Raw genomic sequence first — 15,679 nt, forward strand, 5'->3', positions numbered from 1 at the left:
CTCTCAGCCGGGTGGCCCATCCACTCAGCTTCCAGACTGTCCTCACCAGCCCCCTCCTCCGTTTTTATCGTCCTGCCATGCTCCAGCGGCCTGCGGCGATTCCTTACTCTAGCTTCCCTTGGGCTCCCAGCCTGTCTCCCCGCTCTGGTACACTCACTGCGAGGTAGCCAGGGGACATTTACTAAAGCCAAACCTGACTTTGTCCCTCCCTTGCTTGAAACCCTCCTGACTCCCCAAGGCCCTTGGGACAAAGTCCAGTCCATGAAGCCTGGCAACAAAGATGGCATCATCTGGCCTGCTTACCCTTCCATCCCTGTGTTCCCACTCCCCAGTCTGTTTCACACTCTTCTGTCTATGCACACACTTGCCTTTGAATGCTCTTCTCAGTATTCCCTTGGTTATTCTTATGAATTCTCTGAGAAGCCCTCTTAATCACCAGGAGTCTCCCCTGATCCCCCAGGCTGTCACTGAAGATAGGTCTCTCTACCTCTACTGGACCAAGGCCTGTGAGTCAGGACCTGCAGTTGTCTTTGTCACTGCTGTGTCCCCAGCATTGTTCACCTCAGACCATAGCTCAGGAGGAGCCTCAGTAAATGCTTATTAAATAAAAAAAGTGATTTGCCTCTTCCCTCTGTCCCTCCCAGCCTCTTGGCTTCAGTGTCTCAGTGTCTGCTCATCATCTGGGCATCCACTGGAGTTAAGAAAGTTCCCCCTTGAGTCATTGACTGGCTGAGTAAAGCTGATCCCAGGCCCAGTGCAGGATAGGCCACCTCAGGGTTGGAGGGAGGCATGTTAGTTTTTGATCAATGTCCTTGCTATGCTCTGTGATCAGCTACTGGTCTCTCTTGAGCTACAGAGCTGCTAGCTTGGACTGACTGAGGTCGAGAATAGCCCTTTCCCAAGGAGGCAGCTTCAGTGCAGGGCAATAGCTCAGGATCTTTTTTTTTTTTTTTTAAAGATTTAATTATTTATTTGACAGACAGAGATCACAAGTAGGCAGAGAAGCAGGCAGAGGGGGAGTGGGGGAAGCAGGCTCCCCGCTGAGCAGAGAGCCCTATGGGGGCTCGATCCCAGGACCCTGGGACCATGACCTGAGCCAAAGACAGAGGCTGTAACCCACTGAGCCATCCAGGCATCCCTAGCTCAGGATCTTTATTAACCACATGACTCCTAGGGATGCTAATGGGGTACCCTCGGGCCCCGACCCAGCACTCTCTTCCGAAGTTCTTGGCTGAGCAGCTTCTGTTCCCTGCGGGCACCCTGCAGCACGCTCCGGTTCTCCTGGGCCCTCCGGATCAGATAGGGGATCACTTCCTCCAGGGAACCATAAGGGATGGACTTATACACCGCATAGCCGGCCTGCCCTGCAGGGAGATTGTTGGCAGGGTATGAACTCATGTTTGGGGAGAGACCCCACCTGGAACAGAGGCTCTCATCTCTGAGAATGTGACAGACTAGGTGAGTTGGACAAAATTCCCAATGAAAAAAACTTAAAGTCCTGCAGTAAACATTTAGAAAATGTTCCTAAAGTTATTAAAATACTGCCAAAAGAGTAAGGAATTTAGTAATCCAAGGATTAAGAGAAAATGAGAACCCAAAAAGGGAAGGACGCAAGGAAACACTTCCACCCTGAAGGCAAAATTTGATGACTTCATAGAATGGAGGGGGTACAGAAATTGAGGCCCAGAGTCTGACCAGGGTGACTTGTAAAGGAGCATTTCCTCAAGTTAAGCTGCACCCTCAGTGTCAGAGTTAACCAGAAATCAACACTCTGACCTTCCCCAGCTCACAGGGAATAGTAGCCTTGACCATAAGTAGAGCAAAGAAAACAAAAGCCTATCTCTGAGAGATCAAGGCCATGGATTAGCCTCACATATTTGTAACTCAAACTTGCATCATGGAGATGCTTCTGGAAACCTCAAGCTCTGAATATAAGGTAAAGTGGTTCTGTACCCCTTAGCACCTGGCAGAAAAAAACATAAATCTTCTGGTCTCAGACCCCGGGGAGACACAATCAAAATAACAAAGCACATAGGAAACAAGACACCATGATCAAAAAACATCAAAAGCGAGAGACAGCAGGCTTAGAGAACAGGCAAGTGAGGCCTTCAGATATGGGAGCAACAGATCTATCAGGAAGAGTCTGGTGGCTGGGCCAGGTGCAGGCTAAGGAGGGGAGCCTGGGCAGGTGCTGGTTGGGAGTGGGAGAAGGGATCTGGCTAGGAGGGGATGAGGCTGAGGGCTAGTTGGGGCATGGTATTGGGGAATGGAGAGAATGGGCCATCCACATACCCAGTGCCAAGGAGACGTGGTCACACATCCCTAGAAGTTGTCCAAAGCAGACAGGCCCATCCAGAGGAATGCCCAGCTCCCACATGCTATAGAGAAGGCCACATCATCAGTCCACACAGTGGCTGGATCCAGAGCTGACAGTCAGCCATTATACACTCATATGGCTGTTCCAGTTACTAAAATCTTGAAGTACTTCCAAACTCAGTGATAAATAACCACTACTCCTGGGCCCGTGAAAGTTCCCCGGTGAGTCCCAGCTCCTTCCCTGGAACCCGCAGACTTCCCTGTGCCCCAGCAAACAAGGAGCAATGCCTTGTTTAGCTGGGGCCTACAGGGGGATAAATATTTTAATAGCCTCCCCTGCATCCCTGTGAACCTACTTGTCCCTCACCGTCCCTACCCCTATTCCATGTCCACCACCCTCTGCCCACCCCTGGCAAGGGAGAGGAATCGAGGGGTCCTCCTTGTGGGGACCCGTTTCCCATCCCTCTAACGTACCGCTTGGTTGCCTGGCGAACAGATTCTTCATTGTGGGAAGCCACCATGAGGTGGCACATGGGGCCACGGTGGGACACATGGGTCAGCATCAGCTCCAGACAGCGGCTGTAACTAAAGGGAGACGCTCTGTTCAGCTTACGGCTCCAGGTAGTTAAAAGTCAGGCCCCGGGGACTCAGGATTCCTCTCCTTGGGAGTTGGGGTGCTTAAGGGCAAGTACTCTGGGATCAGAGGGTACCCCCATTTCCCCTCCATCAGGTGCAGGGGATAGCCCTTCCCTGAGCCTGTTTCCTCTCTTGTAATGATTCACGTTCACCTCACAGCCCTGTTGAGGATGGAGTAAGATGGGGGTGTCATAAAGCCCTTGGCTTGGTGGCCGACTCAGAGCAAAGGGCGACATCACGTTCATGAGATGACATTTACCTAAGGTCTTTCACAGCAGCGTTGACCACAGAACATGAGCAGCAGTAACGTAACGGTCAGTGGGGCCCGGCTCAAAGGAATGACTGCACACAAAGGCTCGTGGAGTGCCCAGCACCAAAGAAGGGTGAGGACACTCTGGGACTCTGATACAGAAGGACAAACTGACTGGCAAATGCTTTCCCGGCATGCTGCTGGCTGTGTGTCACCCTAAGGACAAGTTGTGGTACATCCATACAGTGGGATATTATTTTAGACATAAGAGGGAATGAAGTACTGATTAATGCGACAATGTGGTTGAACCCTGAAAACGTTACACTGAGTGGAACAGGCCAGACACCAAAGGCCATATGTTATGACCATACATATGACTCCATTGGTATGAAATATCCAGAAGAAGCAAACCCATAGGGACACAAAATGGATTAGAAGCCTCCAGGGCCTGAGGGGAAGCAAATGGGGAGTGACTGCTAATAGACATGGTGATGAAATGTTCTGGAATTAGTGGGGATGGTTGCAAAACCTTGTGAATATATTAAAAGCCCTTGACTGGTACACTTCGAAATGATGAATTTTATGGCATGTGAATTATGACTTAGTAAGAAATAATCAGATGTGATTAAGCCCATGGGGCACAACCGTATGTAGGAGCCCTCATGGGCCTCGGGTGTGAGCCTAGCTTCCAGCCATGGCATGGCCCCTTGCCCTGTGAGCTTGGGTCAGTCCCTGTGGCTCTGCAAACCTCTCCTGAAGCTAGCGGGAAATGGAAGTAGATTTTTAAGCTCTACAAAGACTGGGCCTGGGGACCACCTTAGTTGGGAATGGGACCAGGACCAGGGTCCAGCCCAGGCCCTGATCTAAATCAAGTGATCAGAAAGTATGTGGTAAAGGAACAGTTTGCTTCTTCCCAGGGTCCTGGGATGGGGATCCAAGGAGCTCACCCATGTTTTGCTCCCAGCACAGGGTGATTTGAGGTGAGTAAGAATGCAGGTTCCAGAGTCAGTCTGCTCAGTTCAGAACTTGGTCCTGCCACTTACTAGCTATGTGACCTTGGGTAAGTGATTCTTCGTCTTCGCGCCTGGGTTCCATCCTCTGTGAGATAGGTGTTGGGTGGGGGGGGCGGTTATGATAATAGTACCTACCACTTGGGGGTTGTTTATGTATTCAACAGATGTGTTCTGAGCACCTGTCACGTAGCAGGCACAATTCTAAACACTGGATGCTCAACAATGAACAAATCAGAAACCCCTGCCCTCCTGGGCCCACACTCTCAAGGGAGAGACAATTTGCCATTGAATATGAAAGTGTGTAGAATCTCAGATGCTGGTAGGCGCTAAGGAGGGAAAGCAAATTCAGGAAGAGGGTAGGTGTGGGAGTTCTCATTTTTGATAGGGAGGGCAGGGAAGGCTCCCCAAGGAGGTCCCAAAAAGTAGAGACCTAAGAAGGTGAGGGATTGAAGCAAGAAGCTGTCTGGAGGGAGAACGTTCTAAACAGTGGGAACAGGAAGTGCAAAGGCCCTGGGGGTCATCAAGGAGGCCAGTGTGGAGGAACAGAGTGGGCAGAAGAGAAGTTGAGGTAACAAGACCAGGTCATGCGGGGCCTGGGGGCTGCTGTAAGGATTTGGGGTTTATTGAGGGGCAGTGGGAGCAATGGGAGGGTTTTGAACTGAGCAGGGAACGGGATTTGACTTAGATATTAGCATGCGCCTTCTGGCTGCCTGTGGGGTACAAACTGGGGTGGTGGGCAAAGGAAGGAGCAGGGAGCCCAAAGAGGAGGTGGGAAGAGAAGATGTCCTGGACCAGGGAGAGGAAGTGATATGGGGACATACAGAGGCTGCATCATGGACAGTGTGCTGGGATGAAAGGTTATGATTTATCTCCGAGGCCTGTCTGGCCCAGTCCTACCTCCGACTGGTAGCCTCATAGTCTGGCTGAGTGGGGTCTTCTGTCCCTTGGTGCCGAGCCACCTGTCTCTCCTTGTCCAGATATGCCCCTCGTACCAACTTGACTCCGAAGGCCAGGCCAGCCCTGTCAGCGCCCTCCGCGGCCTGCCTCAGCCGCTCGTGTGTGTCCTGGCGGGGCACCCCGGCAGCTTCGGGTCAGGGCCCCGGGACCCCAGCCCGCGGGCCCCCACCATGCACCACACACCTTCAGATAGGCCTGGTAAGTGTTCCACACCCAGGGCCCGCCTTCCCCAGGGCTGTTCCAGCGCCTGGCCAGGGCATCCACCAGCAGAGAGAGAGCCGGGTTCAGGAAGGTGTACTCAGCGTCCACCAGGAGCCTCACGTGCTGGGCCCTGGCGTGCTGCGGGTGGGAGGGACCGCGGTCAGGCCATGCGGTGCCTGGCACGCGCGGGGGGACAGGCCACGGCCGGGGTTACCTGGACCACCCGGTGCAGGCGGCTCAGAGAGGCCTGGAGATGCCGGTTCTGCTCGGCGCTGAGGCAGGAGACCTGGAGATCCTGGGGGAGAAGCAGAGGAGGTGACTGAATCCTTCCGGGGCCCGTGTCTCCCCTCCCCCACCACCCAGAAGGGAGACACGTTTAGAAATTGTTAGATGTAGGAAATGAAGCTGTATCACATAGATACTATCTTTTTTAAAGATTTTATTTATTGGGGTGCCTGGGTAGCTCAGTGGGTTAAAGCCTCTGCCTTCAGGTCAGGTTATGATCTCAGAGTCCTGGGATCGAGCCCCGCATCAGGCTCTCTGCTCAGCAGGGAGCCTGCTTCCTCCTCTCTCTCTGCCTGCCTCTCTGCCTACTTGTGATCTCTGTCTGTCAAATAAATAAAATCTTTAAAAAAAAAAAAAGATTTTTTTTTTTTCCGGAGGATTGTCTCCCCCTGGCTGGGGGCAGAGTCTTGGGGGGTCCTGGGGAGTCAGTAACTGGTGAGACTTCCTACATAAAACGGCCACCCTCAGAAAAGGCCTACTCGGTGCTGGTGCTATTTCAGGTACCTCACCAAATATTTAACTCACCCAATCTTCACTTCTGTCTGAGGTAGGGACTGACACAGAGGTTGGGAGGGCTGTCTCTGAAATGGGGGCAGGAAGGGGAACAGGTTTGGGGAGACACTGAAGCCAGGGTGGGATCTGGTAGGTGTGAGGGGTCTGGAGCATGTCCAGGGGCTCAGGGGAAAGGCTGGGACTGGAGACAAACGTGGGCCTCATGAGTGGGGAAACTCCCCCAGTGGGGAAACTGAGGCTACGGCGTGGGTAAGAAGACCCCATCAAGGGGAGGAAGGAGTGAGGAGGCGGGAGGCAGGACCTAGACTTGGGGTACTGCCATATTGAAGAGACAGGCAGAGAAGAACCTAACAAGGAAGGAGAATGAGCTAGCAGAGACGGAAAGGGAGAGCCAGGTTTTTGTATTAGGGACGCCAATGGCCCGGAGGGGGGCTTGGAATAGTACATGGAAATAAAAAGAAACGAATGAATGAATGAATGAATGACCAAACCAAAACCCCACTGGCCTAATCATAACTTCCAGTTGATTGACCAAATACTGATAACTTTCTTCTAGTTGGTAAAGAGCTAACTGTCTCACTCCCTCCCCTGAGAGCTCCCAGCCCCCAGGCCCTCGCCTAGGAGCCCCAGATGACCCACATACTCCATCCATTCCAACCACACCCCAGGGCTACAGCCACATTTATTTCCGATTGTTCCAAGCCTGGGGAGTAGCAGTAGTTACACAGTTGGAACATCCCACTTGCAAGCAGTGCCTGGTACATCCAAGTACAGAGAACCCTGCTTCCCCCCGACCCCCCCTCCCCACATTTCCCACCAAACATCTATTCTCTCCCAGCCTGAGATCCTTACCTGCCCAGAGTCCATGGCTTCTGCCAGCCTCTCGGGGCTCAGCTCCAAGGAAGCCCCTGGTTTTCTGATGCAGGAGGTTAGCTCCTTCTGGAATGGGGTGGTGGGTGGAGTGGTGAGGGGGAGCTGGTCGGCAGCCCTACCCTCCCGCCCCCATCTTGCCCGTCCCTTACACAGAGCCGAGCGCTGGTCAGCGCCGTCACCTTCAGCTGCATGAGGATGTTCCTAGTCGGGCCAGGGGTATCCAGGAGGCCACGTGACAGGTCCACACACCGAAGCATAGCACTGAAGTTCCCTTCATACCAGGCCTCACTGCCCCAGCCAGCGGGCATTAGCTTCAGGAGCACACCCATCCCCTTCCTGCCAGCCTCCCCGCCTCCCCGGGCCTGGCCCCTACTCACCCCGTCTTGACAACTGAGTCTGGCTCCTCTTCAGTGGGTACTGCCAGCAGGGGCCGGAGGCCTAGGGCCTGGAGCTGTTGGACGCAGTCCCTCACCTCGTCTGCTGTCTCACCAGCCACAAACTGCCCGTAGATAGACGCTCGGAGAAGGGCACCCGAGAGCCGGGAGCCCAGGAGTCGCCGAGACCAGGCCTGGAGCTGGAGTGACAGAGAGCAACGGCTCAGAGCCCAGCCCGGGGTTGCCCGAGGCCAGTCCCCAGGGTCCCTGCTCACCGCCAGGCCATGTGTGACCAGAGGGGGCCAGGCACACAGCCGCAGCACCAGCAAAGCTCGTGTCAGTTCTCCTGTGCCTTTGAGGTGAAAAGCCCCTCCATCAAAATTCAAGGGCTTCCAGCCCCCAGCAGAGGGTCCAGCTTGGGAACAGAGCACACGGCAGGTCCGAAGCATCATGAATCCCTAGCCGTTTCTAGAGCAAGTAAAGGGGCTTTGGGGGCAGGTCTACCAAGTGCCCCTTGCCCAGCCAGGGGCAGTGACTGATTAACGAGGCAGTAGCCAGGGCAAGGTGAATCTTTTAGGATCATAGGCTCCTTGGGGGGCAGTTAATTATTAACCGATGGGGACAGAGTTCAGATTAACGGGGACAGGAATGGAAAGCCCCCAAAATAGCCCCCCAAAACACTCAGCAGAACATCTCACGACGGTTAGATGCCCACCGTGGGCCAGTGGGTACTAAGGGAGAGCAGGGGTTCTGGAACAAGGATCTCCGGGTTCAAGGCGATTTGGTTTTTTGATCTTGGGAAAGTTACTCAATCTTGCTTATTGCAATTACTACATCTTTGGATGGGAAAGATGGCAATGTTACTGAATCAATTGGAAAATACACATAGCCTGTAATCCAGCTGTTCCAGGCTGAGCATACATCTTAGAGAACCAGGTTGTGGCCGTAGAGAAACAGGTACAGGGAGGAATGGTCACAGCGGCATGGTTTGCAATGGCCACAAACCACCCAAATTTCCATCAACCGGAGAACGAGTAGAGATATACCCTGATCTACAAGGGCATCCTGTGTGGAATACTATATGGCAGTGAAAAAGGAACAGACTTCCGATGCGTCCAACCCCATGGTTAAATCTCACATGCACAGTGGTGAGTGAAAGAAGACAGACACCGAACAGGACATGCTGCATTAGTCTGTTCAATACACTTGAAAGCAGGGAAAATGAAAGAACAGTAGGGTTAGGAATAAGCACGTGGGTGGCCAAACCATACAGACAAGACAAAAAAAGACTATCTCAAAAGTCAGAGAGGTGGTTACCTCGGGCGATGGGGGGAGCCGTAACTGGGTTGGGGCTCTTGGGAGCTTCCCTGTCCTTTTTTCTTAACCTGATAATTCACAGTTGTTCCCATTCTAAGTATTTTTTTTAAAAGATTTGATTTATTTATTTGAGAAAGAGAGGGTGGGGAGAGAGGGGGAGCACATGTGGGGGGGAGGGGCACAGGGAGAGGCAGACTCCCACCGAGCAGGGACACCCCCCCATGTGGGGGCTCGATCCTGGGACCCTGGGATCATGACCTGAACCAAAGGCAGACACTTCACCAACTGAGTCACCCAGGTGACTTTTTTCTATGCCCTACACCTACATTTTATACTCCTGAATGTACATTTCACAATAAAACAAAAAGGAAACACGAATCATAGTATCAGTCTCCTGGGGCTGCTATGAGGGGTTCTGGTGAGTTCACGAGCTCACACAGCCTGACCCATGAAATGAGCTCAGTAAGTAACGGTAAGTACTGTGTGTGCACAGTCTCCCTAGTGTCTGTGCTCCCAGTGAGGTATACACTGTTCATCACTCCTGGGTTTGGGGATCCCCCAAACCACCTCAGGCTCAGTAATTCACTAGAAGTACCCCCAGAACTCAGAAGAGCTGTTTTATTCACAGTCATGGTTTACCTCAGTGAAAGGATATAGATTTAAAAAAGCAAAAGGAAGAGGCCCACGGGATCCAGGTGACCCCGGGCACCAGCTTCTAGTTGTTCTCTCCCAGGGCCACTGAGCAAACAGCGCTCAATGCTTCCAGGCCCAGTGCATGATGACACACCCAGAGGACTGCAGCCAGCGGCCTTCATATGAGCCCTGGTGTCCAGGCTTTCTACTGGGGTGTCATTCACATAGTCCCAGCTGTCCTCTGATATGACTGACATTGGTGTCCAGCTCCTCCAGAGGTCAAGCTGACACTGCATGTCCCAGGTAATCAAAAACACTCTTACCAAGCAAGATATTCTGAGAGGTTACCTCCCAGGAACTGGGCAAAATTAATCCTTCACTGTATAACCCCTAATTCACAGGTGTTGAAAGCAGAGGCTCAGAGAGGTAGAGCTATCTATCTGAAAGCACACAGCCAGTGGGTGGCTAAGTGTGGAGTTAATGAACTTGTCTCCTAGACCCCAGGTTCAAGATTTTAGCCATGCAGCCTCTTTTTCATCTTTTATCAGCATCCAATTCACAGAACATTTGACTAGAGTCAGACTATAAATCCAGGAAGCTTGAGCTAAAAAAAAAGTCTTTATGCTGTTTTTTTTTAGTTCCTTTCCCAGTTCATATTTAAAAATTAAAACAATAGAAAAGGGGGCAGAGTGAAAAACTAGTCTTTCTCCCACTCCTGAATTTCAGCCCCTCAATTTCCTATCTGTAAGGCAGCGGGCCATCCTTGCAAAGGCAGAATACGCACCTATATATCTCCTTTATTTATTACTATTCATTCCTTTGCACATTGATTTTTTCCATTCATGTATTTTGAAAGATTATTCTCATCTCAGCACATACAGCTCCGTCTCAAATTTGAAAAGTTCTGTGTTATTTCTGCCTTTAATCGTTGACAGAATCCACCAGTAAAGCCATTTGTGCTAGTTGTCTTTGTGGGAAGTTTGCTTCTTTCTTAAGATTTTATTTATTTATTTTGTGGGACGTTTTTAAATAATGAATTCACTTTCCTTAGTAAATACAGGGCTCTTCATATGTTCTATTTCACAAGCTTTCATTCCTGTGTTTTCAAGGAATCATCACTTCATCTAAATTGTCAAATCTAACTACAGAATTCGTAGAGATAACCCCTCTTTCACTCTTGATATTGGTTATTTCTGTTCTCTTTTTTTCTTCAACCATCTAGCTAGGGATTTTATCAATCTCGTTCATCTTTTCAAACAACCAACTTGGGCTTTGTTAATTTTCTCCATGGTTTACTGATCTGTCTCATTTTTAACGCTTGGAGATTTTTCTCTTGTATGGACTCTTGTCATTGGTGATTCCATTTTCTCTGACACTTAAGTTTAAAAATTTGCAAACACAATTTAAAGAATGACCACAGACCACTTCTACACCTTCCACCTAGATCCAACAACCTTGCCATCTTTGCTTTTTCTCTCCTCTTTCCCCTATTTCTTAATATGAACGTGTGCCCCCATATCATTTGAAATTAAGTTATAGAACTTGTGGCATCTTGGTATGCATGTATTAAGAATAAGAACAGGGATGGGGCGCCTGGGTGGCTCAGTGGGTTAAAGCCTCTGCCTTCGGCTCAGGTCATGATCTCAGGGTCCTGAGATCCAGCCCCGCATCAGGTTCTCCACTCAGCAGGGAGCCTGCTTCCCCTCATCTCTCTCTGCCTGCTTCTCTGCCTACTTGTGCTCTCTCTCTCTCTGTCAAATAAAGAAATAAAATCTTGAAAAAAAAAAAGACTAAGAACAGTGTGCCTGGGTGGCTCAGTTGTTAAGCGTCTGCCTTTAGCTCAGGTCATAATCCCAGGGTCCTGGGATATTCCATGATATTTTTTTAAAAGATTTTATTTATTTATTTGACAGACAGAGATCTACAAGTAGGCAGAGAGGCAGGGAGAGAGAGAGAGGAGGAAGCAGTCTCCCCACTGAGCAGAGAGCCCGATGCGGGGCTCGATCCCAGGACCCTGGGATCATGACCCAAGCCGAAGGCAGAGGCTTTAACCCACTGAGCCACCCAGGCACCCCCATGATATTTTTTAAAGATTTATTTATTTATTTGAGACTGTGAGAGTGGGGGGTGGGCAAAGGGGGAGGGATAATCTCAAGTAGATTTCCCGCTGAGCACAGAACCCAACACAGGGCTGGATCTCATGACCCTGAGATTGTGACCTGAGCCAAAACCAGGGGTTGGAGGCTCAACCACCTGAGCCGCCAGGCACTCCATGACTTAAAAAAACAAACAAACAATATTGACTTTCAAAAAAAATCCCAGAACAAGTGTCTTGTAGAATGCCCCACATGCTGTATTTGCTTAATTATACTCATGTGATGTCATCTAATGTGTTCCTTTATCCTATGTATTTACTGTAAATCCTGTGTTCTGGTTGAGGGCCATAATTTAGTAGATCAGCCTCCTATTGCTGACCATTTAGGTTGACTCCAGAGTCCCCAGTCTGGTCTCTTAGCCACCATGTTATTAGGACCTCCCAGGCTTCTCAACAACTCTGCCAGAGCAGTCTTGACAGGAAGGTAGGAGACAGGTTGAGGGGCTAGTTTCAAAGCCTTCCCAGACCTGCCATTGGGGGATTAAGAGGACTAAAGTTCAGGGAGGCATAGGGAGAGGAGAGAAGCCAGAAACAAAATTGTCTTTTGGGACTAGATGTGAGGGACCTTAAATATTCATTGTGAAGAGCCAATTTTACCTTGAGCATAGTGGGGAGCTGTGGAAGATTCTAGCTATGGAAGAGAAACTCACATTTTGGCTTTAAGACAATCCCCCTGGAAAAAAAATAAAGAAGATCCTCCTGACTCCCCAGTGGGAGAGTAGATAGGGGAGAGGGTCTCAGTCTAGAAGCCAGGGAGGAGACTGACGCAGGGATAGGGGCGCAAGGATGAGGTGGGGCCAGAGTGGAGGAGGAAGAGGGTAGAGATAAACAGGGCAACACATGGATGGGTGATGGGAGACCCCCAAATCCTCGTGGAAACCCCAAATCCTAAGGGTGACAGTCACAGAGACCTTGATCAGGTGGACATCTGAGGGACACTGTCTCCTCACTTTTTTTTTTAAGATTTTATTTATTTATTTGACAGAGAGAGAGATCACAAGTAGGCAGAGAGGCAGGCAGAGGGAGAGGGGGAAGCAGGCTCCCTGCTGAGCAGAAAGCCCGGCTCAGGCCTCGATCCCAGGACCTTGAGATCATGACCTGAGCTGATGGCAGAGGCTTAACCCACTGAGCCACCCAGGCGCCCCTACTGTCTTCTCACTTTTAACCCCAAAAACTTTTCCATGAGAACCCCAGTTTCCAGGGAATCAAGCACAGAGACCTTAGCCAAGTGTGGGGATCAGAAATACCAACTTCTTCTTCTTTTTTTTAAGATTTTATTTATTTATTTGACAGACAGAGATCACAAGTTGGCAGAGAGGAAGGCAGAGAGAGAGGAGGGGAAGCAGGCTCCCTGCTGAGCAGAGAGCCCGATGTGGGGCTCTATCCCAGGACCCTGGGATCATGACCTGGGCGGAAGCCAGAGGTTTTAACCCATGGAGCCACCCAGGCACCCCAGAAATACCAGCTTCTGACCCCCTTCCCAGATTTCCCCCTTGCAATCTGTAAAGTACTCCTTTCTCCTTGCCTGGTAGGAGGAAGGAGTGGTTTAGCTTTTGTCTTGTTTTGTCTCCCAGGTTCAGGCAACTCAACTTAGGTGCTGAATAACTATTGAAAGAATGCATGAAACAAACCAGAGAGGGTCTCATCCCTCTGGCACCTTCAGACCAAAGAGTGGCCTCCCTGGACCAACGTCAGTGTGTGAATCCTCCTGGGGGTTCCCATCTTGGGAATGTCCCTCCCTTGCTCCTCATGGTTCTGAAGAGAAAGAAAAACTCCTTCAAATGGTCTTCACGGCCAATACCAGTGGTCTCAGCATTGGCTACACATTGAGATCACCTGGGGAGATTATTTTAATTTAATTTTTTGAATGATCATATCATAAAAATAACTTTTTTTTTCTTTTGGTGTACAGTTCAATGAATTCTAACACATGTATCAATTCATTCTACGCACACACCCCCATTGTAATCAAGATAAGAACAGTTGCCTCCTCCCCAAACACTTCCTTTTGCAGCCACACCCTCTCCCAAAGACCCCTGATCTTTTCTTTTTTATTTTTCTTAAAGATTTTATTTATTTATTTGACAGGAAGAGATCACAAATAGGCAGAGAGGCAGGCAGAGAGAGAGGAGGAAGCAGGCTCCCTGCTGAGCAGAGAGCCCGATGCGGGGCTCGATCCCAGGACGCTGGGATCACGATCTGAGCCGAAGGCAGAGGCTTAACCCACTGAGCCACCCAGGCGCCCCGACCCCTGATCTTTTCTAACATTGCTGCGGTTTTGTATTGTTGAGAATGTCAAGTATAGGCAGCCATACAGTATGTAATCTTCGAGACCGGCTTCTTTCCCTTAACCTGTTGTCTTTGAGATTATGTAAATTGTTACATTTATCAGTAGTTTGCTCTTTTTGACAGCTGAATAGTATCCTGTCGTGCCAATAAATCTCAACTTGTTTATCCATTAACCTGTTGTTTCCAGCATCTGGTGAGCTTTTAAAATTCCTGAAGTCTGGGCTTCTACCCCATAGAGTCTGATTTAATTGTTCACAGGCATTAGCAATGTCATCAATTCCCCTGGTGATTAAAATGGTCATCCCAGCTGAGAACCCTGACCCCCCACTGTCTGGCCCCTATGCTCCTCTCACTTAGCTCTTATATTTCCCCCAAGCCCACCCTCTTTTACTCCTTGCTGTCCCTTGAACACACCGCACTTCTTCCTGTTCAGGGCCTTTGCACTTGCTGTTCCTTTTCCCTTAAAACTCTCCACTTTCTGGGGCGCCTGGAGGGCTCAGATGGTTGAGCATCTGACTCTTGATCTCAGCTCAGGTCTTGATCTCAGGGTTGTGAGTTCAGGCCCCGAAGTGGGCTCCAGGCTAGGTGTGAAGCCTACTTAAAAAACAAACAGGGGCACTATAGATAGATCTATATCTTAGATCTATAGTCTAAGATCCCATAGACTCTGTGGGATCAGAATCCTCTCGGTTCTGATTGGGTCACCCGATGACCCCTAAGTCCATCAGTGGGGCTGGAGAGTTAGATATTCGGAATGGCCGAATCCGAGTGGCCATTCTGTAGCCCCGTGTGGAACGGGCTACATCCAGTGCATGAAGCCTACTTGACGCGGGGGGATAGATATTGCTGCTTCCCAAGAGTCAGCATGAGAAAGGGTGAATGGACACTGGGTGATAAAATAATTGGGCTCCTAAGTGATTCTAATGGTTCCAGGAGAAAATACATAAAAATAACTTAGAATAGGGATTGGCATATGGAGAAAGCTATGAATGTTGTCTGTTGTCCTTACTTCAACTATTTATTGGCTTCTGACCACTCATAGGATAAAGTACAAACACTATTAGATGATCTTGGTTTATCCTCGTCCATCTCACCAGCCTCAATTCCTATCACTCCCTGCCTTAACAATTGTCCAGCATCAATTTTAGGAAAATCTCCTCCCGGTACTCCTGTGATCCTCTGCGTCTCGATGCCCTGCACACCTACTCAGCCTCTAATATCGGGGCTCGGTGACCGCTTAACATCAGAGGACACTCCCATTACCACCATCAAGTTTTTATCTCCAGCACAGACCTCTCCGCAGAGCTCCAGATCCCAATACACAAACCACTTCTTTAAAATCTTGGGCTTGATTTGTTCTTCTCAAACGGGGCGCTACCGCCCCCTGGTGGGAGTTTGGGAAACTTTCGCAAACGTTGTTAGTTGCCGCTGAGATTGGAGGGCGCTACAGACTTAACACGCGAGGAACCAGGAACGTTAGACCTTGGTCTAAATTGAAACCTTCCTTAACGGCGTTTAAAAGGTTTATTAATTATCTGAAATTATTAATATAACATATCTACAAATGCATAAAAACGTGTGGTACGCTTTAAAACATACTTTTTCTGAAATGAAACTATAATGTGAATTGAGTGAAAATGATCGTTTTTGTTGTTCAGAATGACACCAAAGGTTGTTCACCATACAGGAAAATTTCGATTCCAACTATAATGCCACTTCTGAGATATAATGTAAAATTTTTTGAGGGTTTTTTTGTTTGTTTGTTTGTTTGTTTGTTGACAGAGATCACAAGTGCGCAGAGGGACAGGCGGGGGGGGGGGGGGGGGGGCCAGGGAGCAGGCTCCCCGCTGAGGACGCTGGGCTTGAT

At 49.7% G+C, this 15,679-nt stretch overlaps 1 protein-coding gene across 1 annotated transcript; it reads right to left on the minus strand.

Moving 5' to 3' along the window:
- Positions 1–1,137: 1,137 nt before the first annotated feature.
- On the minus strand, positions 1,138–7,876 carry PRODH2 (proline dehydrogenase 2). The gene is made up of 10 exons (XM_032841959.1): positions 7,694–7,876; positions 7,422–7,618; positions 7,194–7,332; positions 7,024–7,110; positions 5,588–5,668; positions 5,356–5,511; positions 5,113–5,279; positions 2,791–2,901; positions 2,293–2,378; positions 1,138–1,364 (listed from the first exon to the last, which is right to left on the minus strand). Exons 1-10 carry the CDS (start codon positions 7,868–7,870, stop codon positions 1,180–1,182), a joined length of 1,386 nt encoding a protein of 461 aa, XP_032697850.1. The 5' UTR covers positions 7,871–7,876; the 3' UTR covers positions 1,138–1,179.
- Positions 7,877–15,679: the final 7,803 nt, after the last annotated feature.

This window comes from Lontra canadensis, unplaced genomic scaffold, assembly GCF_010015895.1.
Source record: "Lontra canadensis isolate GAN:19392208 unplaced genomic scaffold, GSC_riverotter_1.0 scaffold125, whole genome shotgun sequence".
Classification (NCBI taxonomy): Eukaryota; Metazoa; Chordata; class Mammalia; order Carnivora; family Mustelidae; genus Lontra; species Lontra canadensis.